This window comes from Pseudonaja textilis, chromosome 6 (assembly GCF_049901715.1).
Source record: "Pseudonaja textilis isolate UNSWEBS1 chromosome 6, rPseTex1.2, whole genome shotgun sequence".
NCBI classification, from domain to species: domain Eukaryota; kingdom Metazoa; phylum Chordata; class Lepidosauria; order Squamata; family Elapidae; genus Pseudonaja; species Pseudonaja textilis.
In genome coordinates this window covers 5,282,735-5,309,608 of record NC_141995.1, presented here as the reverse complement: position 1 = coordinate 5,309,608, position 26,874 = coordinate 5,282,735, and the positions used below count along the sequence as shown (strand labels likewise).

The window sequence follows — 26,874 nt, the reverse complement described above, 5'->3', positions numbered from 1 at the left end:
GTCCTGTGACTCCTGCAGCTCTGGAATATGGGACCGACTTTCCCACCCACGTCGGCAAGCCGCCGTCAGTCAAAATTGATATTAGTGGTCCGCGGGATTTGAAATGATGAGTTTGGTGGTCCCTGAGGTCCAAAAGGTTGGCGACCCCTATTCTAGAGTACCTACCAGGGCACCTTCCAAGGCAAAGACAGCGGCTGGGCCTGTTTGCTCCAGGGGCTCCATCCGACGTCTCCAGCGCCGACGGCGAAAGGAATCCGTTTTGCGGTACTTCATGTGGAAGCTCCAGCCAAAAAGGGAAGCATATTCCCAGCCTTCCCCTTCCAACTCCTCCTGCTTATACTGGAGGGAAGAAGATTTGGTTTCAGTAACAGCAGGTAACCTAGTAGAGAAGACTTAATAGAATAACAGCAGGGGTGGGATTCTGCCGGTTCGGACCAGTTCGGGTGAACCCCTTGCACACGATCACTGACCGGTGGTTATACTGGCAGCCTCCCACCCCTGAATAACAGACTTGGAAGGGACCTTGGAGATCAACTAGTCCAACCCCCTGGCCAGGCAGGAGACCTGGCCTATACCATTTCAGAACAGATGCTAGCCCAATCTCTTCTTGAAAACCTCCAGTGTTGGAGTATCCATCTGTTAGGGATACACCCTAGCAGAATCTGCACGGCAGTCAGGCAGGCAGGCAAAATATGTGAGATGGACGTTTTTGTAGCTTACACTCAGTGAAACAGATACACTGTGCTAGTTAAATAGTTTATTCCAGCAAGAGTTTTAGCATAGTCAAAACAGTCCATATATCATTCACTAATTCAGTCCATCCAGGGATTATTCAGTTGCAAATTCCAGTGTCAAAAAAAGAGGTCAGTAAACTTACAAATATCAGTCCAGTAATATATCTCCTTGCAGTAGAGATATGAAGAAGTCAAACCTCCTTTCTTCCTTCGACATTCAAAAAACTCAGCAGTAGGGAACACGCAGTTAGCAAACCATCAATCCATCAAACCAGTCAGCAATCGTCAGCAATCCAGCAGGTTCTCTTGCTCCCTCTTATGGCGGTTCACAACCGCACCCAAAATTACATGCTTTGCAGTTTAAAGTGACACACACTTAAACTTACTACCATAGTTTATATATATTATTTTACCCAAACTACGTATTCCTAACATCCATGATTTCTGAGGACAAGCCATTCCACTGGTTAATTGTCCTCCCTGTCAAGAAATTTCTCCTTAATTCCAGGTTGCTTCTTTCCTTGATCAGTTTCCATCTGTTGCTGCTTCTCCTGCCTTCAGGTGCTTTGGAGAATAAGTTAACCCCCTCCTCTCTGTGGCAGTCCCTCAAGTACTGGAAGACTGCTCTCGTGTCACCTCTACTCCACGTCAACTAAAAAAAATATTCCTTTGGTCTTTTTAGTTGCCAGCAGAAAGGGAGTGCGGGGAAAGCAGTGCATTCCTTAAATGCCTCAGATAATCGCCTTGGCAGCCCAAAGCTGTCGGCGCGCAAGAATATTACTGGAGAGCACGATTGAGGACTCTTGGCTATGGATGTGTCCCATTGGAGAATATACATCCGAGGGTGAGAGGGGGAAGACCAGGGTCAAGGGGGAAATGAACGATGTACTTTAGTGTCGGCTGCACCCAGCTAATGCCGACATGGTCACTCCTAATAATTTATTTATTTATTTTAGTCTGAGAGATGCGGCTAGAGACTTATAATTTGAATGGGGGTGGATTTGTCACTCCTTCTTTTCCAAACTTTTATAGAATACAGAGTGATAAGAGTTAGAAAGGACCTTGGAGGTCTTCTAGTCCAACCCGCTGCTTAGGAAGGAAACCCTAGAGCACTGGTTCTCAACCTAGTCATCACGGACCCCCTTTAAGTACCTTTGGTGGTCGCGAACTCCCAAGGCCTAACTCAAGATTTAAATCACAACATTTCTTCAAGCTTTTGTGGATCCCTGTGATGACATCACGATATCCCACCCGGAGCCTGCTGACCACAGGTTGAGAACCACTGGTCTGTATCCTTCTGGACAAATGGTTGTCCCGTTTTTTTTCTTAAAATCCTCCAGTGATAGAGCACCCACAACTTCTGGAGGCAGGTCGTTCCACCGATTAATAGTCCTCACTGTCATTTATGGAGAGTGTCCATCATCCAGGTCACGGTTATTCCCAAAAATGTTTTTTTTTCCCCAAAAGGCAACTGGATTTTCTTTCTTTGTTTGTTTTCTTCTCATCTGAACTGAAGAAGCTTTTTCGATGAGAAGTGAAACGTTTTCAAGGAAAAACAAAGTCCAAAGTTGCCGTTTTGGAAAAGCACCTTTGGGACATCCGTGCCCTGGATGACCAAGAACCTCCAAAGACATTTCCACACACATACACACCAAGGTTCATTGACTTCATGTATTCTCAGCCCAACCTGTGTTAGGACAAGGAAGGAAACCTTGACCCCAGGGCCGCCAAAGGCACACTGGAGTCCTGGGTTGGAGATCAGATGAAGGCATATGGGAGAAAAACAGATTTAAGCCACAATTACAGCACGTGAGCAAAATGCTTCCAGTCCTGCTAATCTTGCAGTTAGATTGGTCTTGCAATTAGATTTATTAATTTATGGAACCCAACATTCCGCACATCTCTGATCCTATCCAGGCATGGATGTCTTTTTGGTCTCATTATTTAGGAACTCCAAGTGCATCAGCCTGTTTATAGCCTGCTCTATTTATTTATTTTTTAAATAAAGTTTTATTTGGGTTTTCACACATACAAAATACAAGTAAAACACCTTTTTTGAAAATAGCATGGTCCCGGGTTGAACTTCTTTATACAGAAACAAAACTCAATTTCATGCTCCTTTTTGTGTTCTATTCCACATCTTATACTATTTTACATTTTCTATATAGTTTTTTCCCTCTTTTAATTTTCTCAATTTTATTTTGATTATCTCATCTCAATTCAAATCATTATATTTATACTTTTGTCTGTTCTGTTTCAATTTCATATTATCTTTTCTCATTAAACAAATTTTCTCCTGTAGTTACTAATTGGAGTATGACACCTTTATATCTTTTAATTACATCCATTCAACTCTTATTTAAACTTCAATATATGCCTTAAGTTTATGACCTTCAATATAATAACATAATGCATAACTTCCAATCGAATTCCAATCGAAAACTTCCAATTCCATTCTTATAATACACACTATATTCTTTTTAAAAAAGAAAGATTGTAAATATATGTAATTATAAACCCTCATTCCATTCCAGTTCAGTTCTATCATTAATAATCATTAAAATCTTAACATCTTTAACACTTCTTTTCAATTAAATATCATACTTCCTTAAAAACACATAATCTCCATAATTAATTTTTCCCTTATTTCTCTTCACATATGTTTTATAAATCATTAAATATACCTTTTGTTACATTGATTTATTGACAAGCATTCCACTGAATTACGATAGCTATTTTATCAGACATTTTAATCATACATTGTTTCATATTTCCTAAAATTATTTCTGCTTCTAATATAACCATACTATCTTATGTACCTTTGCAGAATCCCTTTTTCCATTAAGTTTTCACCCATTATCTCTAAATAGGCCCTGTTTCTCTATATTTTGCTTCTGTCCTTTATAACTTCTTTTCCTTTCTTTCTTCCCTCTCATCTTCTCCCTCCCCTTTTACCCCCTTGTCTCTCTAGTTCTAATTCTCTCTTCTGCATTTCCCTCTTCTGTTGCTTTCTGGTTTTATACTTATTTTTCACTCTATTTTTTGGGGGGGGGGTTGTTTTCCCAATCTTAAACTTTCCATTCTCTTTCCCCGCTTTCCTTTTTTTCCCCCATCTAAGATTACTTGTTCATTAAAGATGGCTTCTTCTTTGTCCCAATCTTCTTGTTCTGCAGGCATTTCTTGTTGTTTCTCATAGTTTCAAATCTCCATTTCTAAGAATTGAAATACAAAGCCAAAAGAACCTCTCCCTTCTTGTGCATCTTCTTTGTACTTTTTAAGTTCCATTTTCAGTTCTTCTGAAAGTGGAGCCATTTTAAACAGTTTTAAACAACCACCCGATTGATTTTAGTCATTCAAAACAATAACCAAGAATCCAGCCTGCTCTATTTTTAAGGCAACCAATTCATTGCCATGTTTTAAACATTTATTTTAAATCCACAGTTTTGGCCGGCATTGTGAATAAGTTCTTTAATCCTAGGAAAAGCATGTGAAACATTTCCTATATTTTCCACGATGGGCATGTGGAAAATTCTTTGTCCACATTCTAGCATTTTTTAATACATGTGGCAACAGCTAAGCTCCCAATCCAGGGTACCATCTAGTGGGAATAATCCCACATCAACCGCATGGAAATTTAACAGAGGGATACAATCCAGATCAAGGGAGGTACTAATACCACTCTATAAAGCCTTAGCAAGACCACACCTAGAGTACTACATCCAGTTTTGGTCATCACACTATAAAAAAGATGTTGAGACTCTGGGAAAAGTACAGAAAAGAGAAAGAGTGCAGAGAAGAGCAACCAGGATGATTAGGGGACTGGAGACTAAAACATACGAAGAACAGTTACAGGAACTGGGCTTGGCTAGTCTAATGAAGAGAAGGACCAGGGGAGACAGGATAGCAGTCTTCCAATACTTGAAGGGCTGCCACAGAGAGGAAAGGGTTAAGCTATTTTCCAAGGCACCCAAAGGCCAGACAAGGAATAATGGATGGAAACTGAACAAGGAGAGATTCAACCTGGAAATAAGGAGGAGGAATTTTCTGACAGTGAGAACAATCAACCCGTGGAACAGAAGTTGCCCTTGGAAGTTGTGGGAGCGCCATCGCTTGAGACTTTCAAGAAAAGATTGGACTCCCATCTGTCAGAAATGGCGTAGGGTCTCCTGCTTGGGTAGGGGGTTGGACTAGATGACCTACAAGATCCCTTCCAACTCTGATAATCTGTTATCTGAAATAAACAGCAGGCATTCTCAGCACAAGAAAATAGTGAATTGCCCTTTAAATCAAGTGTGAGCATTGGGGAGGCCCAGCGGGGACCTGGGGCCTCCTGATCGTCTCCTCGGAGAGCCAGCCTGGTTAAGGGTGGGATTCCACCGGTATAACCACCGGTTTGGGGATCGCGCGCTCCGCATTTTAAAAAGGCAAGCCCATACTTCAACTGCAGCCTATGTGAAGAAAACAGCTGAGGCGCGGCAAACCGCTCTGCCCAATCAGCTGCGCTCTAAACAAAGGCATAAAGCACAGGAAATAGCAGGGGTGGGAGGGCAGGCCGGCCCACTTTCTCATCACAATGGACTGGTTCAGACTGAGCGGAACTTTGGAACAAGGGGTTTGCCCAAACTGGTCCAAACCGGGAGAATCCCACCCCCCCACCAAGCCTGGTCTATACTGATGTAAGAGAATATTTGTAGCTCAGAGTTGAAATGAAGGGTCCTTGGTGCTCTCTGAGCCGGGTTGGCTTTTTTGCAGACATTTCATGATCCAACTAGGTTACATCATCAGTGGTAAAAGGGAGGAGGAATGCGGAGAGGAGGAAGGGGAGGAAGGGGAAGGGGAGGAGGAGGAGTGTGGGTCTTTGGTGGTCTCTGAGCTTGGTGGTTCCCTTGCAGACATTTCATTCCCAAACTAGGTAACATCATCAATGCTAGAAGGGAGTAGGGTTTATTGAGAGGGAGATGAGGAAGAGTAGAAGAAGAAGAGGAGGAGGAAGTAGAGGTAGAAGAGGCAGAGGAGGAGGAGGAGGGAGGAGGAGGAGGAGGAGAGGAGGAGGAGAGGAGGAGGAGGAGGAGGAGGAGGAGGAGGAGGAGGAGGAGGAGGAGGAGAGGAGATGACAACTATGGGGTCCTTGATGTTCTCTGAGTTTGGTGGTTTGCTTGTAAATGTTTCATTACCCAACTAGATAACATCATCAATGCTAGAAGAGTAGGGGTTTATTGAGAGGAGATGAGGAAGAGAAGAAGAGGAAGAAGAGGAAGGAGAATAAATAGAGGTAGAAGAGGCAGAGGGGAGGAGGGGAGAGAGGACAACTATGGGGTCCTTGATGTTCTCTGAGTTTTGGTTGTAAATGTTTCATTACCCAACTAGGTAACATCATCAGTGCATCAAGCTCAGAGACTCTCAAGGATTCCACAGCCTGGTCTATAGAAATACAGGCAGAAAGTTTTCTGCTCCAGTTGAACTGAGGCCCAACAAGGCAAGCTTCTCTTGGAGGTCTGGCTGTGACTGAAGCCATCTCCCACACAATCTCTGGTCAGCAGGTTCTGACTGGTTCTGGAGAACCGGAAGCGGAAATTTGGAATTGTTTGGAGAACCAACATATCCCACCTCTGACTGGCCCCGCCAACCCCCATCTCTTCTCTGCCTCCCATTCAGTCCCAGCTGATCGGCTGGGTCTTCTTCGGTTTCCCTGCCCAGGAGAAGGGAGCTGGAAAGCAGGTTAGTGGAGTGGGGAGGGAATGGAGATTTTGCAGTATATTCTTCCCCTGCCACGCCCACCAAGCCACGCCCACAGAACCAGTAGTAAAAAAAAAATGTGAATTCTACCACTGGAATCACCCACATCAGCAGGCATCTGTTTTCGCCAACCCTAGACAAATCCAGCCCAAACAGCTTATAGGAAGAAGAACACGACTCACCGCTTCCTCAAGGAACAACAAATAAATGTAAACAGAGCATAGGCCTTGTGCAATTATTTCAAGCCCGGTTAAAGGAGAGGTGATTGCAACCAGTTCAGCTTTCAAATATCATCAGTTCATGGACCCCCCTGCACATGGAACACAAATCTGGTGAGCCTCTGGTCTCAAGTCAACATGAGTCACCTCTCACTTGATACTGGACCGCCATATTGTCCTCCAAACCGGATGTGATGATCGACGGATCAAAAGAGTTGGCAAAGCCACTCTGTACAATCTTCAAGGACAGCTTGTTCTAAACCCTTCTAGAGGAAACCGAAGGCATGACCTTGAGTGAGGTTCCACCACAGGATCGTGGGTGAGGATCTCCCAGAGGAGCCTCTTCTAACTAACTGAGAACTGCTCTAAGGTTGCGTTGCTGGAAACGGAAACTGCTTTCCACAAGGATAACCCTTACTGCATCACCACAACTACCGCTTCTGTTATTCAAAGCTGAAGAACAGCATATGAAAACTGCCAAGAACTTATCCAGATTATTTGAGGTATCTGTTGTGCAAGAGGGACACTTAGAGGTTAGCAGAAATACTGCTAGTAGAATCCAGCTTGCTCAGCATCCTGCCTTACCAAGTTCCTTGCTTAGACTGTTGTTTACTGCTTCATTGTTAGTTTGAGTTGGTAGTTCCTTGACTGGGATATTGTTTTCTACTTGATTGTTGGCCTGGTATTAATGTTGCTGCTAATCTGTGATTATTTGGGTGTTGAGCCACCAAGATAACTCCCACCAGCACTGGCAGGGCAAGCCACTTGTATCTAAACAGAGAGCAAATCCCACTCCCTTGTAGCATTGATGATGTTACTTAGTCAGGTAATAAAATATCTGCAAGAAAGAATCACATTCAGAGATCACCAGTGACCCCATGTTTCTATTCCTCCTCCTCCTTCTAGCACTGATGATATTACTTAGTCAGGTAATAAAATATCTGCAAAAAGAATCAGAGTTCAGAGATCACCAGTGACCCCACATTTCTATTCCTCCTCCTCCTCCTCCTTCTAGCACTGATGATATTACTTAGTCAGGTAATAAAATATCTGCAAGAAAGAATCAAGTTCAGAGATCACCAGTGACCCCACATTTCTATTCCTCCTCCTCCTCCTCCTCCTCCTCCTCCTCCTTCTAGCACTGATGCTGTTACCTATGAATGTAACGAAAATGTCTGTAAGAAAACAACTCGGTGCAGAGAGCACCAAGGAGCCCACAGCTCTGTGTTCCTTTGATTCTTTTTCCAAGGCAATCAAGCCCCAGAAACAATGCAGAGTGTTATAACCATGGAACAACACCAAAAGATATTGTGTGTGCTTTGCAACTTTACAGTAAGAACACACAACCACAAGCAGAACGCTGCAATTGAGAAAAAAACAGAAAGCTCCAAATTCCCCTTTTTAAAAGAAAAAAAAATCCACTATGGTGTGTCCGTGCCATTTTTGACTCCAGAGAGATTTTTTTCCTCCATCCCCATAGCTACACAATTGTGCAGGAATGTGGCTTTACCTCTAAAAAGGGTTGTGTGGCATAATTGTGTGCGCACACACACTAAAAATTGAATTCTCTTCAAAAGATTTATTGAACATTTGGAACCTTGCAAAGCCAGAAGCCTACCCATGGTTTCCCTCTGTTTAAAAAGTGGAGTTTTAATCTTTTTTACTTTAATCTGGTGTCGTTGGCATCATTCTCAACAGAAGAAAACTTCCAGCTCTGGTGTTATAAAAACATTAATCAAAGCTATGGTTTTCCCAGTTGCAATTCATAGCTGTGAAAGTTGGACCCTAAGGAAGGCTGAGCGCCAAAGAATGGAGGCCTTTGAACTCTGGTGCTGGGGAAGACTCCTGCGAGTCCCTTGGGCTGCAAGACGATCCAAACGGTCAGTCCTAGAGGAGATCAACCCTGGCTGCTCTTTAGAAGGCCAGATCCTGAAGAGGAAACACAAAGACTTTGGCCACCTCATGAGAAGGAAGGACTCACTGGAGAAGAGCCGAATGCTGGGAACGATCGAGGGCAATAGAAGAAGAAGGGGACAGCCGAGAAGGAGGTGGCTGGAGGGAGTCCCTGAAGCGGTCAGCCTGAGCTTAAATGGACTCTGGAGGATGGTAGAGGACAGGGAGGCCTGGAGGAACGTTGTCCGTGGGGTCGCGATGGGTCGACACGACTTTGCAACTAACAACATACTCTAAAGCCAAGTGTTCACCTTTGAGGGCGCTCCGACAGGAAAGGGCTGTCACACCACGAGAGCTGAACCCACACAAAAATTCAGTGTGGCAGGGCGATAACGAGCAAAGTCATCAAAGTGGTCAGGAGAAGAACCCAAACGTTTCTGAGGGAGACACAACTTTGGAGGACAAGCTGACCGATGTGTCCTCCCTCACACGAGTGACCCAGATGGGGAAGAACTAAACCAAAAGCAAACAACCCCAAAGCCTTTTTTTTTTTTTTTTTGTCAAGGAAACAAGAAAGCAAAATATCTCAACGGGGATGGGCCAGAAATGGTAAATCCTCATGCAGATAATTTAGAAAATTCAGAACTCCTTCCGAGCTCATTCTAGAAATAAGATACGAGATAGAGATAGAGATAGGAGAGGGGAGGGGAGGGAGAGGAAGAGAGGGAGGGAGAGGGAGAGGGGCAGGGGGAGGAGGAAAGGGAGGGAGAGAGAAAGGGAGGAAGAGAAGGAGGGAGAGGGAAAGGGGAGGAGAGAAGGAGGGAGAGGGAAAGGAGAGGGAGAGAAGGAGGGAGAGGAGAGAGAGAGGAAAGGGGAGGGAGAGAGGGGAGGGAGAGGGAAAGGGGAGGGGAGAAGGAGGGAGAGGGAGAGAGAGGAGAGAGGGCAGAGGGGAGGAGGAAAGGGAGGGAGAGAGAAAGGAGAGGAAGAGAAGGAGGGAGAGGGAAACGGGAGGGAGAGAAGGAGGGAGAGGGAAAGGGGAGGGAGAGAAGAGGGAGGGAAAGGGAGAGGGAGAGGGGGAAGGAGGGGGAGGGAGAGAGGAGAGAGGGGGAGGGAGGAGGAGAGAGAGGGGGGAGGGAGAGGGAGGAGAGGGGGAGAGAGAGGGAGAGGAAGGAAGAGAGAGAAGCATTGTTCACAACTTCACTCCATTCGTACAGTCCATGTGTGTTGACTACAGTCCAATCATAGATTTAGCACATCTCACAATTATTGAAAATAATGAATTAGTGGAAAGGTTTGCCATTAGATATTGCACTCTTCCAATATTTGTGGGGCTGCTACAAAGAAGAGGGGGGTCAACTTACTCTGCAAAGCGCCAGAAGGCAGGACAAGAAGCAACGGGTGGAAACTAATCAAGGACAGAAACAACCTGAAACTAAGGAGGAATTTCGGTGAGGACAATTAATTCGTAGAATGACTCCAGAGGTTGTGGGTGCTTCGTCACTGGAGGCTTTGAAGAAGAGATTGGACAGCCATTTGCCTAGAGAGTCTCCTGATTAAGCCAGGGGTTGGACCGGAAGACCTCCAAGGTCCCTTCCCTCTCTATGATTCCATGTAGATTGCACGGGACGTGGCTCTTGTCAGCGTTGCCTTGGTGTGCCTTTGTGCCCACCTGGTGCCTACCTTTTTCAATGCTTCCATTTGAGCCAGGTCTCTTCTGCGGAGCCTCACCCAACGCCTACGCCGGTTAGTGTGATACATCTTCTCTGCCGGCACCCAAGACTTCGGTTTGTGGTCTGGAGGGATGGTGATGCCATATTCCCAGCCTTGGAGAGGAGACAGAAAAGCTTGGGATGTTAAACGGAAGGGTTCTCCTTTTGCATTTAAGCCAGGGGAAACCCGTGTTGAACTTCTACTCCTTTCTATGGACAGGGCGGAGGAATTCTGAAATTGGAAGTCCTGCACATCTGCAGCTGCTTCAGAGAACTGAGACCCTGTAATTCAGACCCTGATGGGATGTGAATATCAACTCAGTTTTTGAGTTGCCATAAACAAGGGCTGGAGGGGTGGAATCTGAAGGAGCATTACAGCAGTTTAAAACCAGAAGTACATTCCATGCTTATCTTACAAAGATTGTAGCAAGGCTACCGGATCCTCCGCCCTCGAAAATCCTTCATTGGAGAGTGTGATAGAATAGAATAGAATTCTTTATTGGCCAAGTGTGATTGGACACACAAGAAATTTGTCTTGGTGCAAATACTCTCAGTGTACATAAAAGAAAAGATACATTCGTCAAGAGTCAAGAATCATCAGGCACCACACTTAATAGTCATAGGGTACAATAATATACTAGGAAACAGTCAATATAAATTGTAAGGATACAAGCAACAAGGTTACAGTCATACAGTCACAAGTGGGAGGGGAGGGGTGACAAGGAGTGATGAGAAGATTAATAGTAATAGTAGTGCAGACTTTGTAAATAGTTGGACAGTGTTGAGGGAATTATTTGTTTAGCAGAGTGATGGCATTTGGGGAAAAAACTGTCCTTGTGTCTAGTTGTTTTGGTGTGCAGTGTCCTATAGCATCATTCTGAGGGTGGGAGTTGAAACAGTTTATGTCCAGGATGTGAGGGGTCTGTAGATATTTTCACAGCCCTCTTTTTGACTCGTACAGTATACAGATCCTCCATGGAAGGCAGGTTGCGAGTAATTGTTTTTTCTGCAGTCCTAATTACTCTCTGAAGTCTGTGTCTGTCCTGTTGGGTTGCAGAACCAAACCAGACAGTTATAGAGGTGCAGATGACAGGCTCAATAATTTCTCTGTAGAATTATGTAATTAATGACACCCAGCCCATGAACGTGCTTCATTGGAGAATATGATTTATGATACACCCAGGGAGGAGCGGGGAAACAGGGTCACAGGTGACTGTAAATTACATATGCCAGAGTTGGCTTCATTTAGGTTCATGTCTGCATGTTGCTCCTAATAAATCTTTTGAATTTTTTTGAAGCTTGGCTCGTGGATCATGGTTTAATTAGGGCAATCGCCGGAACCCTGACAGCTGAGACCTCAGCTCAGTTTTCCAGATCTTGGAACCTTGATGGACGCACCAAAGAAGAAAGTCCATGTCAGAATATATTAATGAACTGGAATAGAGCTTGGTAACAAGTTCAGCCAATGAATATGCATAGCAACTAAGTCAGCCAATGAGGACTGTTTTGGAAACTGAAACTAGAAGTAGTCTAGGTGTGGCTCTACATTAAGCTCTGCAGCTCTGAAGCTATGTTGAACTCTGAGTCTGTCCGTTAAAAAATGAAACTCCTCCTCTCCTCTGCTTGCTTGCTGAGCTAAAGTGAAACTGATGTCTGTTTTTCTGGGCTCCTGAGTTGCTGCTGAACCTCTGAACTTGCAACATGTCTACTTCTGTCTGAGTTTGCTCTATGTTGGAGAAATCTACAACTGGTTTGTAAAATCTACTTATTATGTTTATAAAGATGTTAAACAAAGCATCAGCCACCTGTGTTTATTTTTCTGGCACTGAATTAATACTGCAAAACTCTGAATAGTCCATGCCGACCGGTTTTTAATGCCAAACAGCAATTGGCTCGGTAGCCCAAAAGCGTCCTTCCCTCTAGTTTTAGTAATAAATCCTGCTGCAGCCCATTATACTATAACTAGTTCAAAAAGAGAGAGAGAGAAGGAAATAATACGAAGGAATGTCACTCAGGAGATTCCTTGCCATCTCATTTGAGAATGTATTTGTCCAGACAAGTTTGTGGGTCTGGTCAAAATCCCCCAGAGCCTTTGAGTTCTCATTCCATTATTGTCTATTCTCTATGTGTTGGCTTTTGTTGTTGTTTTTATTAAAAATAATGGTTTCTTTAAAAACTTACAGTCAAAGGTGTTCTATCTGCTGAGCAACATCGGAGTCAACCAGAGCAGTAGTGGAATTCTACCTGTTCCATTAGCGGTTCGGTGATCGCACGCGCATGTTTACACCTAACGCACATGTGCAGCTTTCACCACACCAGCTGAGGCCTGCAGTTCCAATCAGCTGAGAGGATAAAGAAGATAAAAGCACAGGGGTGGGCAGGAGGGCCGATCCTGCGCTTGTCATGCCCCTGGTGCAGACTGACTCTGAGGGAGAGGAGGAACAGCTGACAGGGAGTGGAAATGTGGCTCTGGAGGTTGTGGAGGAGGCTGAGGAAGGGTAGAGGCCGGCTGAGCAGTCAGAGGAGGACCCAGGCCCATCCCCTCTCCATCCTAGGGCATGCAGGGAGGAGAGGATAAAGGAGATACGTGGTCTACAGGGAAGGAGTGGGCCTTGATTCTCTTCATGGGCTGCAGCTGTGGCAACTGAATAAGAGGACGGACATGCATACGGGCGAACGCTGGAAACAAAGCATGGAAATATCTCTAGTTTATGGTTCCTCTCTGAGTTTGGCATGGACGTCCTCCGGCCCTTCTCTTGCCTGGTTTGGGTTGCTTTGTTCCTCCTTCTTGTAACTGTTTGTGTGGGAGTTTTTTGTCTCCAGTCAAGGATATTTGGAGCTTGGAAGCAAAGTGAAGGAATAAAAAGGGCAAACGCCTGTTTTCTGTGACTGTGTTTGTTTTGTATCCCACCCTGGGTCATCACAGGGCTTTTCTCTTATTTCTTCTCTCAGCTGATCATTGGAGGGTTTTTTTTTTTTAAGTACCGGTTCGAACCGGTAGCACACCACCACTGCTCCGGAGACAAGGAAAACTTGGCAAGGAACGTTTTCTCGGCCCAACTGTTTTTTGCATCCATCCCCAAAAGAAAGCAAACACCGTACCTTTCTCATCTACCGCCCGATTGAGATCGATGTCCCACTCCACATCTTCCCACTTCCACCCCAGAGGACACTCAATTTCTTCCTTGGGCAAAATCTTCTCCCCATTCTGGAAACAAAACAAAAAAAAGAGAGAAGAGAATCCAATGAAGTCCACCTCGCTCTTCTCTCACGCAGTCAGAAGAAATGAAGGGGCCCTTGGGGGTTCTCTGAGCTTGGTGGTTTTCTTGCAGACATTTTCTTAACCAAACTAGGCAGCAGCAGCAGTGCTAGTAGCTAGTCTAGAGGTCCGCTAGCTAGCTAGTAGACTAACAACTAGCAGTAGTATTACCTAGCTTGGGTAATGAAATGTCTGCAAGAAAAGTACCAAGCTCAGAGACGCCCCATAGTCGTCATCCTCCTCCTCTTCCTGCTCCTCTACTTGCTCCTCCCTATCATCCTCCTCCTCTTCCTCCTCCCCTCTCCTCCTCAACAAAAATCCCTCTCCCTTCTAGCCTTGATGATATTTCCTAGTTGGGTCATGAAATGTCTGCAAGAAAACCACCAAGCTCAGAGAGCACCAAGGACCCTACAGTCCTCCTCCTCCTCCTCTCCCTCCTCTTCCTCCTCCTGCTCCTCCTCCCTCTCCTCCTCTCCACACATCTCTCCCCCTTCTCGCACCCTGATGATGTTACCTAGTTGGGTGATGAAACGTCTGCAAGGAAACCACCAAGCTCAGAGAGCAGCCAGGACCCCTGATTTCAACCCCTGAGCTACAAATATTCCCCTTTATAAGTCAGAATAAAGCTGAGAAGAAGGAACTCCCATGATCCATTCAAAGGAAATTCCCTCCTCCATCCCACCCTCATTACAGCCAAGGAGGTCCCCACTCACCACATCTGTGTAGGCTTCAGCCATATGGATCCACTGGCCTCCAGGAAGCCGGACCTGGTTCTCAAACACTTCCTCCACAAAGCTTGTGTGACCAGCGTCCACATCATGCAGCAGCCTGAATTGGATGGGGAAGGACATGACCCTGACTCCTTTTAACCAAGCCTGAATTGGGATGGGGACGGGGGGGAGGACATGACCCTGACTCCTTTTAACCTTTTTTCCCCTCAACCATTATTAAACAGGAGCCTTCCTGATCCTTTGCCTTGGGATGAGGACATCCTTGTCACCATTGCCTTCCTCAGTCTTCCTTGGGAAGCCAATTATGTAAATGATAAAGAGTAACTTAAACATAATGGAAAAGAGGAGTAGATTGGATACGATGAAGAGAAATGATCCTTACAGACTGTCACAAAAAGATATCATTTGTTTTTAATTGCAGACCCATCTTTCATCCTCATCTTTGTTCTTGAAAGATGTTTCTTCTACAAACCATGACGGTGACGATGGTGATATGTTTGACCTCGATGATGCAAACGGAAACTCTTTAAGTAACTAGATGAGTTGCAACCACTGATGAGGCTCTACAGCAAGGGGTCCCCATACTTGGCAACTTTAAGGCTTGTGGATTCCAGGCAGCTATGCTGGAGAAGTCCACAAGTCTTAAAGTTGTCAAGTTTGGAGACCTCTGCTCTACAGCCACACAAGATTTAAGACTTCTCAAAGTTCTCAAATGGATTTGACGTAGAATAGAATAACAGAGTTGGAAAGGACCTTGGAGGTCTTCTAGTCCAACCCCCTGGCAAGGCAGGAAACCCTACCACCACTTCAGACAAATGGTTATTCAACCTCTTCTGAAAAACTTCCAATGTTGGAGCATTCACAACTTCTGGAGGCAAGTAGTTCCACTGATTAATTGTTCTAAGTGTCAGGAAATTCCTCCTTAGTTCTAAGTTGCTTCTCTCCTTGATTAGTTTCCATCCGTTGCTTCTTGTCTTCCCTTCAGGTGCTTTGGACAAGGTGGCCTACAAGGTCCCTTCCAACTCTGCAAATCTCCCCTCATTATTGAGAGAGGGCTGTTCGGTTTTAACCTAAATGGCCTCTTTAGGTCCCATCTTTCAAGCCAGCGGTCCTCTCGGGCCAGAATGTGGACTTTACTGCCTTCAAAAGATGGACCTTTGTCTTTCTAAATGCAGACAGACTCCTGAACTCTCTTACAGTTCCATGCCCATCTGCACTTTGATTCAGGGGTGGGATTCAAAAATAAGACTAAAATATGGACAGAGGAAATTATCCAAGGCGGATCGGAGCGGAAACCTGAATTGTACCTCCTGGGTATAATTAAAGGAGACTATTCCCTCAAAGTAAGGTGCTTGATTATTCATATATTAACAGCGGCACGAATCTTACTGGCACAATATTGGAAAATACCCGCTATATACACTTTATTATTCAGAAAATTGATGAATGCACCAAAATGGAGAGGCTTATGCTACAATTAAAAGGGAAAGATGGCTGTGAATACTATTTGATTTGGGATAAATGGTATGATTGGATAGACCGTAAAAAAGAGAATGGATAAAATAAGAGGAAATAATGAACCTATGAAACATATTATTATATATAAACTAAAGGATAGGAATTTATAAAATACTAGTTTTATCCCTCTTTCTCTTTGATTAAGTTCTATAAAGGACTTATCTATAAAAATACATAGTTATAATCCAATAATAATAAGAATAATAGACTATTAAGTATTATATAGTATAGATAACAATTAATTTACAAGGGATAAGAAGTAACTGCCATTTAATACCTTTTATGAGATATTTAAATCACTATCAAATGCATTAGAGAGAAATATGATTTGTCTTATTATAAAATGTGTGGGGATGTTTATTTGTATGATGACTTCTTATTTTTTACTCTTGTATATTTGTATACTTTAATCTTTTGTACTTAATAATGTATTTTTAAAAATTTAAAAAAAATAATGCCAGCAACCGGTTCTCTGCCCGGTTGCTAGGTGACCGTGGCTCACTGGAACTTCCGGGAGGGCCGTAATTTGCCTTCCCCAGGGTCCAGAGGCTTCCCTCAGGCCTCTGGGAGGGCAAAAACAACCTCCCCTGGGTTCCAGAGGCCCTCCGGAAGTTGGAAATAGGCCCATTTCTGGACTTCTAGGAGGCCTGTGTTTTTCACCCTCCTGGAGCTTCTGTGCAGACCCTGGACATCCAAAACGGGCTGCGTGGAGACTTCTGGGAGGGGCGGTGTGGGAGGGGCCAGCCGGTCGGTTCAACTACCGGTTTGGCGAACCAGATGTAAATTTAACACCTGGTTCGTCTGAACCGGTCCCAACCATTAGAATCCCACCCCTGCTCTGATTCAGGTGACTCTGAGGATGGGGATGAACCCTCAAGTGGCCTCAATTACTCTCAGGGAGCTCACAACCCAACTTCAGAGTGCTGACATCCAGGTGACTGCAAAAGAATATAAGTCCTTCCATTCCCTTCCAGTCAGTCAGAACCAAAGATGCTTCTTGGATGAGAAGCAAAATATTTTCAAGGGGTGGAAAAAAAAAACCAAGGAAGTCCAGCAACCTTTTGGAAAAGCACCTTTGGGTGTGGCCCCTTCGTGTCCATCTCCAAGTGGCCAGGGCCCACCAGGTTCCTTCATGAGATCTTGCCTCAAGGCAGCCTCATGGGGTGATCTGGGGAGGTGGGGTGGGCGGGCGATGGAATGCAGCTCTCCTGAATGAGAAGAACTCACCCAGGGTGGCCCAAGGAAAGGGAAGAGACCCCAGAGACCTCAACCTCCCGCCGTCCGTCACTCACGTCTTCTCGGGGCTGACGAACCAATCTCCAGCCCACGCCCAACCGGTAGAAGGCTTGAAACTGTCCTTGGGTAGCTTGATCTTGGCAGTGATGTCCGAGTATTTAGGGTAGGTGAGACCCGTCGTGCCCCAGTTCCCTACCAATGCCAGCTTCGTTTGGTTTTCATACTAGGACCCAAAAGGATGAGAAAGAGAGAAATCGGGGATGAGCAAATGGGCAAAGCCACCCTCCCAAAAAGGCACCTGCTGCAAACTCACAAGAAGGTTGGGGTGCAGGGGTTCCCCAGGAACTAAGAGGCAAATCAGCCCGGAGTCCTTGGTATGCAAGAAGAGAGCCAGGCACGGACTCTCCTCGCTTCACACGGCACATCTACTGGTTATGTAGATTGTGCTTTAGTCTGGCAAGATCCCTGTCTGTAGGCAGGCACCAGTAAAGAAAGTACTCTGGATAGATCCGTATGTTGTTCTTGGTTCCTTGCCCCTGACAGGACCTTAGAGGTGAGCAATGAACTTTTTGGAGTCTGCCAAGCTAAAAGGAAACCTTGCTGGGTGGAATTCTATTCAGTGCAATGGAAAGATGGACAATATTAATTAACAATGATTGAGGCCACCAGAAGAGCAAGAACTATAACTTTATATCTACCTTGATGGAGGAGGAGGGAGAGGGGAGGGAGAGAGAGAGAGGGAGAGGGAGGAGGAGGAGGAGGAGGAGGAGGAGGAGGAGGAGGAGGAGGAGGAGGAGGAGGAGGAGGAGGGGAAGGAGGAAGGGGACGGGGAAGGAGGAGGAGAAGAAGAAGAAGAAGAAGAAGAAGAAGAAGAAAAGAAGAAGAAGAAGAAGAAGAAGAAGAAGAAGAAGAAGAAGAAGAAGAAGAAGAGAGGAAGAAGAAGAAGAAGAAGAAGAAGAACAACAACAACAACAACAAGAAAAGAAGAAGAAGAAGAGGGGAAGGGGAGGAGGAAGGAGGAGAAGGAGGAAGAGGAAGGAGGGGAAGGAGGAAGGGGACGGGGAAGGAGGAGGAGAAGAAGAAGAAGAAGAAGAAGAAGAAGAAGAAGAAGAAGAAGAAGAAGAAGAGGAGGAGGAGGAGGAGGAGGAGGAGGAGGAGGAGGAGGAGGAGGAGAGGAGGAGGAGAAGAAGAAGAAGAAAGAAGAAGAAGAAGAAGAAGAAGAAGAAGAAGAAGAAGAAGAAGAAGAAGAAGAAGAAGAAGAGGAGGAGGAGGAGGAGGAGGAGGAGGAGGAGGAGGAGGAGGAGGAGGAGGAGGAGGAGGAGGAGGAGGAAAGAAGAAGAAGAAGAAGAAGAAGAAGAAGAAGAAGAAGAGAAGAAGAAGAAGAAGAAGAAGAGGAGGAGGAGGAGGAAGAGGAGGAGGAGGAGGAGAAGAAGAAGAAGAAGAAGAAGAAGAAGAAGAAGAAGAAGAACTACTACTACTACTACTACTACTACTACTACTACTACTACTACTACTTTCTCTCTCCAAGATAGAAGCATAAAGTAGAGTCGGAGCAACAGGAAATGAATCTTCAAGCCCTTTCCCAGTCCTGAATGGAAAGGCCTCTGCCCAGTTCTGGTTCCAATGCAAAGGGGTATCCACTCTTCCCCCCTTGAATGGCAGAACCAGCAATCCCGTTCCCCATCCAACCCCATTAGAGAAGATCAGATCTGGCTCACCGTTTCAGCAAAGACAGACAGCCTCCCTTCGGCCGTCTGGTTGAACTCCTTCTCGTCCACTGCTAGCCCCAGCCACAGCCGGACCCGGATCTGAGCTGGGATCCTGGGACCTGCCACCTCTTCCTGCGGACACTAGGGTGGGGCAAAGGAAGAAGGCTCAGAGCTATAGGTGGTCAGCAGCCTGGCAGGGCTTCAGAAGGCACATCTCAGGGGCTGCCCCAAAGCACCAGAAGGCAGGAGAAGAAACAATCGATGGAAACAGATCAAAGAGAGAAGCAACCGGGAACTAATGAAAAACTGCCTAACAGTGAGAACAATTAACCCGTGGAACAACTTGCCACCAGAAGTTGTGGCTGCTCCAACGCTGGAGGTTTTTAAGAAGTTGGACAGCCCATTTGTCAGAAATGCTATAGGGTCTCCTGCTTGAATAGGGGATTGGACTAGATGACCTCCCTTCCAGCTCTGATTCTGATTCTAATTCTTCTTTCAGGCGATCAAACCAACTAAGTCAATAGGACAGGCTGAAAGGACTATCACCAGGAGGTCATTTCAGGGCAGTGGGAGGAATGGGAGAATTGAAATTTTGGATGGTTGAATTGGGCCTAAAGATCTTGCATTTTTATAGAGGTCTACTTATATATACCATGCTGGTGCCAGGAGCACTCATCAGGGCAACCATAACCTAAAAGAGTGAGAAGGGCAGCAAATGGATGAATCAATCAATCAATCAATCAATGAATATCAAACAAGCCAAGAACAGTCTCCTGACTCCATTCAGTGTTATGCGTTTAGATTGCCCCAAATCATTTGCCCAGAACCATTTGAAGACCACAGCTCCCCAAAGAAGAGGTGTTGCTTGACTTGAAAGTACTCCTGACCATTTTATCCCATGTATCCTCCCCACCCTCACCAACCCCGGTCAAAAAGTCCAAATCCCACCCAGCCCTGAGGAAACTTACTTTTAAGAATATGGTCTGGAGCCTTCCACAGTTTTTGCCACAGCAGTTGGCTCCGTTGCGGGAGAACAGGACTTCTCGGGCAGGCAGCCGGGCGTAAGCCACCCGCCGGTCACCTTGGAGCATCCAGATCACGACATCCGGGAGGCTGTTCTGGGGCTGGCAAGGAAAAGGGTTAACAGACTTTAGGAAAAGGTCCTCTTTGGCCAGAGGAAGCCTACCTGTGAGTAGATCAAAGAACAGAGTAGATCTGGGCCTCACTAAAAACCTTAGTCGAAAGAATCTCCTTCATAAAATGGTAAAAGTTGGGTTAGACCAAGGATCGGCAACCTTAAACACTCAAAGAGCCATTGGAACCTGTTTCCCATAGAAAAGAAAACACCGGGAGCCACAAAACTTTTCCCATGCCTGTCTATTTCCTGAGTGGCCACAAAAACTAGCATATGTTAGTTGAATGAAACCTTCTGTTTTCTTCTGAAACTTTTCTTTTCTTGGATTTACTCAGGGTTGGCCTACCGGGAGTCGAAAAGCTCAATAAATCACATGCCGGAAGGTGTCACACGCATTGGCAGTTGTGACACATATTTAGAGCTGCAGCAGAGGGATGAAAGAGCACATGTGGCTCCAGAGCCGCGGGTTGCTGACTTCCTGGGTTAGATGATGCCACATTTGATTGGACTCTCGGTTGGCTGCATGGCAACACACGAGGAGTGCAACCAAATGTTCTCCACCCTGGTTTGGAAGGAAGAATGGAGGGGAGGGCCATGGGGGCTCTCTTGGATCTTGTGTTGGTCTTAGCCATGACTTGGATGGGGAGGTTGAAGGACCACTCCTCAAGGTGCAGGTGACCCACAGCTGGGAGGGTTGGCTAAAACTTCAGAGGACAGCGAGAGGGTTCACAAAGCTGTGTGTGGACTGTAGTGAATAAATGGAATTCAACATGAATTTACAACAGGTGTGTCCAACCTGTGACACACAGGCTGCATCTGGCCCTGGACAACTAATAACGTGATCTCACAAGATTGTGAGTTTTTAGCACTATCTATACATACATAGTGGGATGCAGTGGCTCAGTGGCTAAGACCCTGAGCTTGTCGATCAAAATGTTGGCATTTTGGCGGTTCGAATCCCCAGCACCGCGTCACGGAGTGAGCTCCTGTTACTTGTCCCAGCTTCTGCCAACCTAGCAGTTCGAAAACATGTAAAAAATGCAAGTAGAAAAATAGGGACCCCTTTGGTCTTTCCCTAGACGTCAAAAAATGGCTCAGTGGTTCAGAAGAGACGGAAGAGCTCAATCCCCTTTTGCATGCTGATAACTACATCTACCTCCTCCACCATGGATTTTAATCGAGAGAGCCAATCTTCGGCCTGATCCAAAACCATCTGAAGGTCAGAGTCTTCGTGCTTCATCTTCAAGGCCGCCTGGACCATCTGATTGAGGTTGGTGGTCCGGAAACGATAGAGATATTGGTCCAAGTGGGTGCTGTTGGGCTTCTGAGTGACGTCAACCAGGGGCTGGCTATGGAAGGAGATAACCAAGGTGTCAGCCTTCCAATGAAACTCCCCATTCTCATTCAGCACTCAGAAACAAAGTTCATCCAAGTAAGAATTTATTGAAGAAGGTTCTATTGGCACATCTGGGAATACCCGAATTCTGGGTTTTCCCTTCCCAATTGAAAATCAAAACCCATCCCCTGCACCCACCAGTCCATCACACGGTCCAATCAACCATCGTCCCAACTGGAGACATTTCTCTAGTCAAGGGTCTTCAAACTTGGCAAGTTTAAGACTTGTGGACTTCAACTCCCAGAATTCCTGAGCTAACATGACTGGAGGAGGAATTCTGGGAGTTGAAATCCACAAGTCTTAAAGCTGTCAAATTTGAAGACCCCTGATCTGTCATCTGTCTATCTGTTTATCTATCGTCTCCCCATCTATCCATCCATCCATCATCTATCACAAGGATCTTCAAACTTGGCAAGTTTAAGACTTGTGGACTTCAACTCCCAGAATTCCTGAGCTAACATGACTGGAGGAGGAATTCTGGGAGTTGAAGTCCACAAGTCTTAAAGCTGTCAAGTTTGAAGACCCCTGATCTGTCCTCTGTCTATCTGTCTATCTATCGTCTCCTCATCTATCCATCCACCCATCATCTATCTCAAGGATCTTCAAACTTGGCAAGTTTAAGACTTGTGGACTTCAACTCCCAGAATTCTTGAGCTATCATGCCTGGAGGAGGAATTCTGGGAGTTGAAGTCCACAATCTTAAAGCTGTCAAGTTTGAAGAGTCCTGCTTAGACACTCCTCTCCAGGTGCAGGGTAATTTGTCCTTGACTTTTGAGAAGAATGTTGTTGAGTCTAATCATCCATCTCTCTATGGAATCCCCCACTCCCAAATTCCCCAGGGACAAAAATGTGGCAGTCTCATGTTTGTCTCATCTTAATCCATTAGCCTAATTACCACTTTTTCCCTATTTAAAACCAAAGAACACGGTGGCTGGGCAACCTCAAAGCTGACCCCAGCCAGAGCTTAGAACAACTCAGAGATGGTCGGAAGAGGTGGTGAGACCACCCAGAGAACGGTGTAGGGTCTCCTGCTTGGGCGATGGGTTGTACTAGATGACCTACAAAGTCCCTTCCAAGTCTTAATCTGTAAGTAAGTAAGTATGAATCGCCAAGAATCGGACACGACTGAATGGGTAACATCTTCATCATCTCAATTTGATTTCCTGTCATTTTAATTGATTTTTTATATTTATCATGGGGTTTTATATTCCCACATAATTGCACTGTAAGCCTAATTACCCGTTTTCTCTCGCTCCTGCAATTTTAACTTTATTTTAATATTTATCATTTGTATTTTCTAGTCCTATTTAATTGTGTTGTAAGCCTAATTACCCTATTTTCTCTATTTGATTCCTGTATTTTTCACCGATCTTTATATCTATAATTGTGTTTTATACATCTCTTGGATTGCATTATATGCCTAATTTCTCATTTTCTCTATTTAATTCCTATCATTTCAACTGGCTTTTATATTTCAATTGTGTTTTATATTCCCATTTAATTGCATTGTAAGCCTAATTACATATTTTCTCCACTTAATTCCTGTAATTTTAACTGATATTTATACCAATAATTGTGTTTTATAGTTCTATTTAATTGCACTGTAAGCCACCCAGAGGCAATCTATATGGGCGCCGTATAAATTCGATGAATCAATACATAAATAAATCCAGGGACTAGAATAAAAGTGGTGCAAGCGAGAGTGATTACAAAAATAACCCTGTTTCTTCGTGTCCTTCCTCCCCCACTCACTTGACTTTGCAGTGGCCTGGGGAAATTGCTCAATATCTCAATATCTTCACCCAACCCACGTTTTCCTGTCTGTGATCCTTCCTAAGCATTGTGCAATTGTAAATTATATTTGAAGGGGAAAGCGGCAACACTCCAAGGAGACATTGATTTACAAAGACTCACTCTGCCCACAGCTGTTTATTTTCTCTGAAACTTAGAAATAGAAATAGGATAGGATAGGATAAGTGAAGAGAGAAGTGAAGAAATAGTGAAGAGAAGGACCAGGGGAGACAGGATAGCAGGGATCCAATATTTGAGGGGCTGCCACAGAGAGGAGGAAGGGGGTCAAGCTATTTTCTAAAGCACCTGAAGGCCGGACAAGGAATAAGGGATGGAAACTGAACAAGGAGAGATTCAACCTGGAAATAAGGAGAAACTTTCTGACAATGAGAACAACCAACCCAGGGAACAGAGGTTGCCTTCAGATGTTGTGGGAGCTTCATCCCTGGAGGCTTTCAAAAAGAGACTGGACTGTCGTCTGTCAGAAATGGTGTAGGGTCTCCTGCTTAAGCAGGGGGTTGGACTACATGACCTATAAGGTCCCTTCCAACTCTGTTGATCTGTATCAGAGTAGAGTAGAGTAGAGTAGAGTAGTACAGGACTGGAATAGAATAGAATGGAATGGAATAGGATAGGATAGAAAATACGGAATAGAATAGAATAGAATAGAATAGAATAGAATAGAATAGAATAGAACAGAACAGAATAGAACAGAAACAGAATGAATGAACAGAACAGAATAGAGATAGAATAGAGATAGAATAGAATATAGAATAGAAAATATGGAATGGGATGGAATAGATTGGAATAGAATAGAATAGAATAGAATAGAATAGAATAGAATAGAATAGAATAGAATAGAATAGAATAGAATAGAAATATCAGAGTTGGAAGGGGCCTTGGAGGTCTTCTACCCCCTCTTCAAGCAGGAGACTCTATCCCATGTCAGCCAAATGGTTGTCCAAACTCTTCTTGAGAAGCTCGAGTAATGGAGCCCCTACAACTTCTGGTGGGAAGCTGTTCCACTGGTGAATTGTCCTCACTGTTAGACAGTTTCTCATCAGAAGCCAAGTGGAACATACGTGCCAAATTGCAAGTTTATAGGCTTTATGGTTCTGGAGATTTTGTGAGGATGTATGAGTGGTGTTTCGCTTTTATATATATAGATAATTATGTAAGCAATTGACCCAGACATTACACTGTTCACAAAGCACATAAGTATGTTCATTGACAATGTATAAATAAACTATATATATAAAAAAGAGTTTGAACCTTTGTCTAATCTGAGAGGTGGGAGGAGAGAAAGGTTAGGGGTCTTGGGTTAACCAAACAGCGAAGGCTTCTAATCCTCTGGAGAATCATCTCTTTGGAGGAAAAACAAACATTTTGTCCTTCCGCATGAGCACAAAATAACTTTTTTTTTTCTGCTGGGTTATTTTGGGCTGTTGTGGAAACCCATCCTGTTTATTTGTCTTTCAACAAACTCAATTGGAGAAATCCCGCCTTCCCTTTCATTCCTGGAATTTGCTGGCCTTTCTCTACAGGAGGGTGGATTTTGTACACGCTCAGAAACAATCCTTCCTCACCCGTTTCTTCACACACACACACAGATTTGGGTTGCAGTCACAGGGAGGTCAGGAATGTTGCCTTGGGAACGCGTTTCCTTAAAAACAATGTGGGAATTATTTTATGCACGGATTGATGGGGTCTGGGCATGGACGCGCAACAGGGAGGAGGGATGGGATCGGATGGGAGACCACCAGGAAATGTCATGGCTGGGAAATTGAAAAATCACCCTGGAAAAAAAAAACAGCTGTTTCTCTTAATGCTCAGGAAAAGGGGAGATTGGTGTGATGAGCAGATGACAAACTGAGCTCAAGTGAATTTTGATTGACTACGTCAATTCTTGTCAACTTTGGAGACTTTAATACAGGTGGACTCCCAGAGTTCTGGGAGTTGAAGTCCACTGGTCTTCTGGCTGGGGAACTCTGGGAGTTGAAGTCCACCAGTCTTCTGGCTGGGGAATTCTGGGAGTTGAAGTCCACCGGTCTTCTGGCTGGGGAATTCTGGGAATTGAAGTCCACCAGTCTTCTGGCTGTGGAATTCTGGGAGTTGAAGTCCACCAGTCTTCTGGCTGGGGAAATCTGGGAGTTGAAGTCCACCAGTCTTCTGGCTGTGGAATTCTGGGAGTTGAAGTCCACCGGTCTTCTGGCTGGGGAATTCTGGGAGTTGAAGTCCACCAGTCTTCTGGCTGGGGAATTCTGGGAGTTGAAGTCCACCGGTCTTCTGGCTGGGAACTCTGGGAGTTGAAGTCCACGGTCTTCTGGCTGGGGAACTCTGGGAGTTGAAGTCCACGGTCTTCTGGCTGGGGAATTCTGGGAGTTGAAGTCTACCAGTCTTCTGGCTGGGAACTCTGGGAGTTGAAGTCCACCAGTCTTCTGGCTGGGAACTCTGGGAGTTGAAGTCCACCAGTCTTCTGGCTGGGGAATTCTGGGAGTTGAAGTCCACCAGTCTTCTGGCTGGGAACTCTGGGAGTTGAAGTCCACGGTCTTCTGGCTGGGAATTCTGGGAGTTGAAGTCCACCAGTCTTCTGGCTGGGGAACTCTGGGAGTTGAAGTCCACCAGTCTTCTGGCTGAGGAACTCTGGGAGTTGAAGTCTACCAGTCTTCTGGCTGGGGAACTCTGGGAGTTGAAGTCACGGTCTTCTGGCTGGGGAATTCTGGGAGTTGAAGTCCACCAGTCTTCTGGCTGGGGAACTCTGGGAGTTGAAGTCCACCGGTCTTCTGGCTGGGAATTCTGGGAGTTGAAGTCCACCAGTCTTCTGGCTGGGAACTCTGGGAGTTGAAGTCCATCAATCTTCTGGCTGGGGAACTCTGGGAGTTGAAGTCCACCAGCCTTCTATCTCAGGAGCTCTGGGAGTTGAAGTCCATCAATCTTCTGGCTGGGGAATTCTGGGAGTTGAAGTCCACCAGTCTTCTAGCTGGGGAACTCTGGGAGTTGAAGTCCACCGGTTTTCTGACTGGGAAATTCTGGGAGTTGAAGTCCACCGGTCTTCTGGCTGGGAAATTCTGGGAGTTGAAGTCCACCAGTCTTCTGGCTGGGGAACTCTGGGAGTTGAAGTCCACCGGTTTTCTGACTGGGAAATTCTGGGAGTTGAAGTCCACCAGTCTTCTAGCTGGGGAACTCTGGGAGTTGAAGTCCACGGTTTCTGACTGGGAAATTCTGGGAGTTGAAGTCCACCGGTCTTCTGGCTGGGAAATTCTGGGAGTTGAAGTCCACCAGTCTTAAAGTCTCCAAGGTTGACAATCACTGAACTGGATGATGCTAAGCAGGGACAGGTCGTGATTAATATTTAGGGCAGGGGGTCTGAGACCCAAGACTAAATTTGCCCCATCAAAAAAACCATCCGTGGGAAACTCCTACCAGGAACTTGCCAAGAAAACTTGGTGGACATGTCTATGGAGCCCTTCAAAAATCATGCTGGACTTCTGAAGACCTTTTCCCTTCTTTTTTTTTCAATCCTGCCATAGCATTCCAGGAAATCCAAAGCAAAGCAGGGAAGGGAAAAATTGCAAAAATTGTAGGACTGGGCTGGGTGATCTCTCTTCTTTTTCTCACCTGGCTTAATTTGAACAGGATTCCCTGCCTGCTCCCAGCCCTTCAAAGGGGAACCTTAAAAATTGGGGGGCGGGATGTCTCTTCTCTCCTGCAACATCAGTCCATCCAGCCCCCTTGGCCCATGCTGCTGGGATGGGGGTCTCTGGAATTTTAAGAAGACAATGGACATCTCTTTGTCTGACATGATATAG

The 26,874-nt window shown here is 45.2% G+C and overlaps 1 protein-coding gene across 6 annotated transcripts in view; it reads right to left on the bottom strand.

Annotated features, from left to right (window-relative positions):
* DYSF (dysferlin) overlaps positions 1 to 26,874 on the bottom strand; it is a 181,452-nt gene that overhangs the window by 76,844 nt on the left and 77,734 nt on the right. For all 6 annotated transcript variants that reach the window (XM_087935713.1, XM_087935716.1, XM_087935718.1 and 3 more), the window contains 8 exons: positions 21,035 to 21,227; positions 19,712 to 19,867; positions 18,753 to 18,884; positions 17,091 to 17,257; positions 14,263 to 14,377; positions 13,393 to 13,498; positions 10,262 to 10,404; positions 166 to 339 (listed from right to left, as the gene is read on the bottom strand). In XM_087935713.1, the coding sequence (XP_087791839.1) occupies positions 166 to 339; positions 10,262 to 10,404; positions 13,393 to 13,498; positions 14,263 to 14,377; positions 17,091 to 17,257; positions 18,753 to 18,884; positions 19,712 to 19,867; positions 21,035 to 21,227 (1,186 nt within the window). The remainder of the gene's footprint in view (positions 1 to 165; positions 340 to 10,261; positions 10,405 to 13,392; positions 13,499 to 14,262; positions 14,378 to 17,090; positions 17,258 to 18,752; positions 18,885 to 19,711; positions 19,868 to 21,034; positions 21,228 to 26,874) is intronic.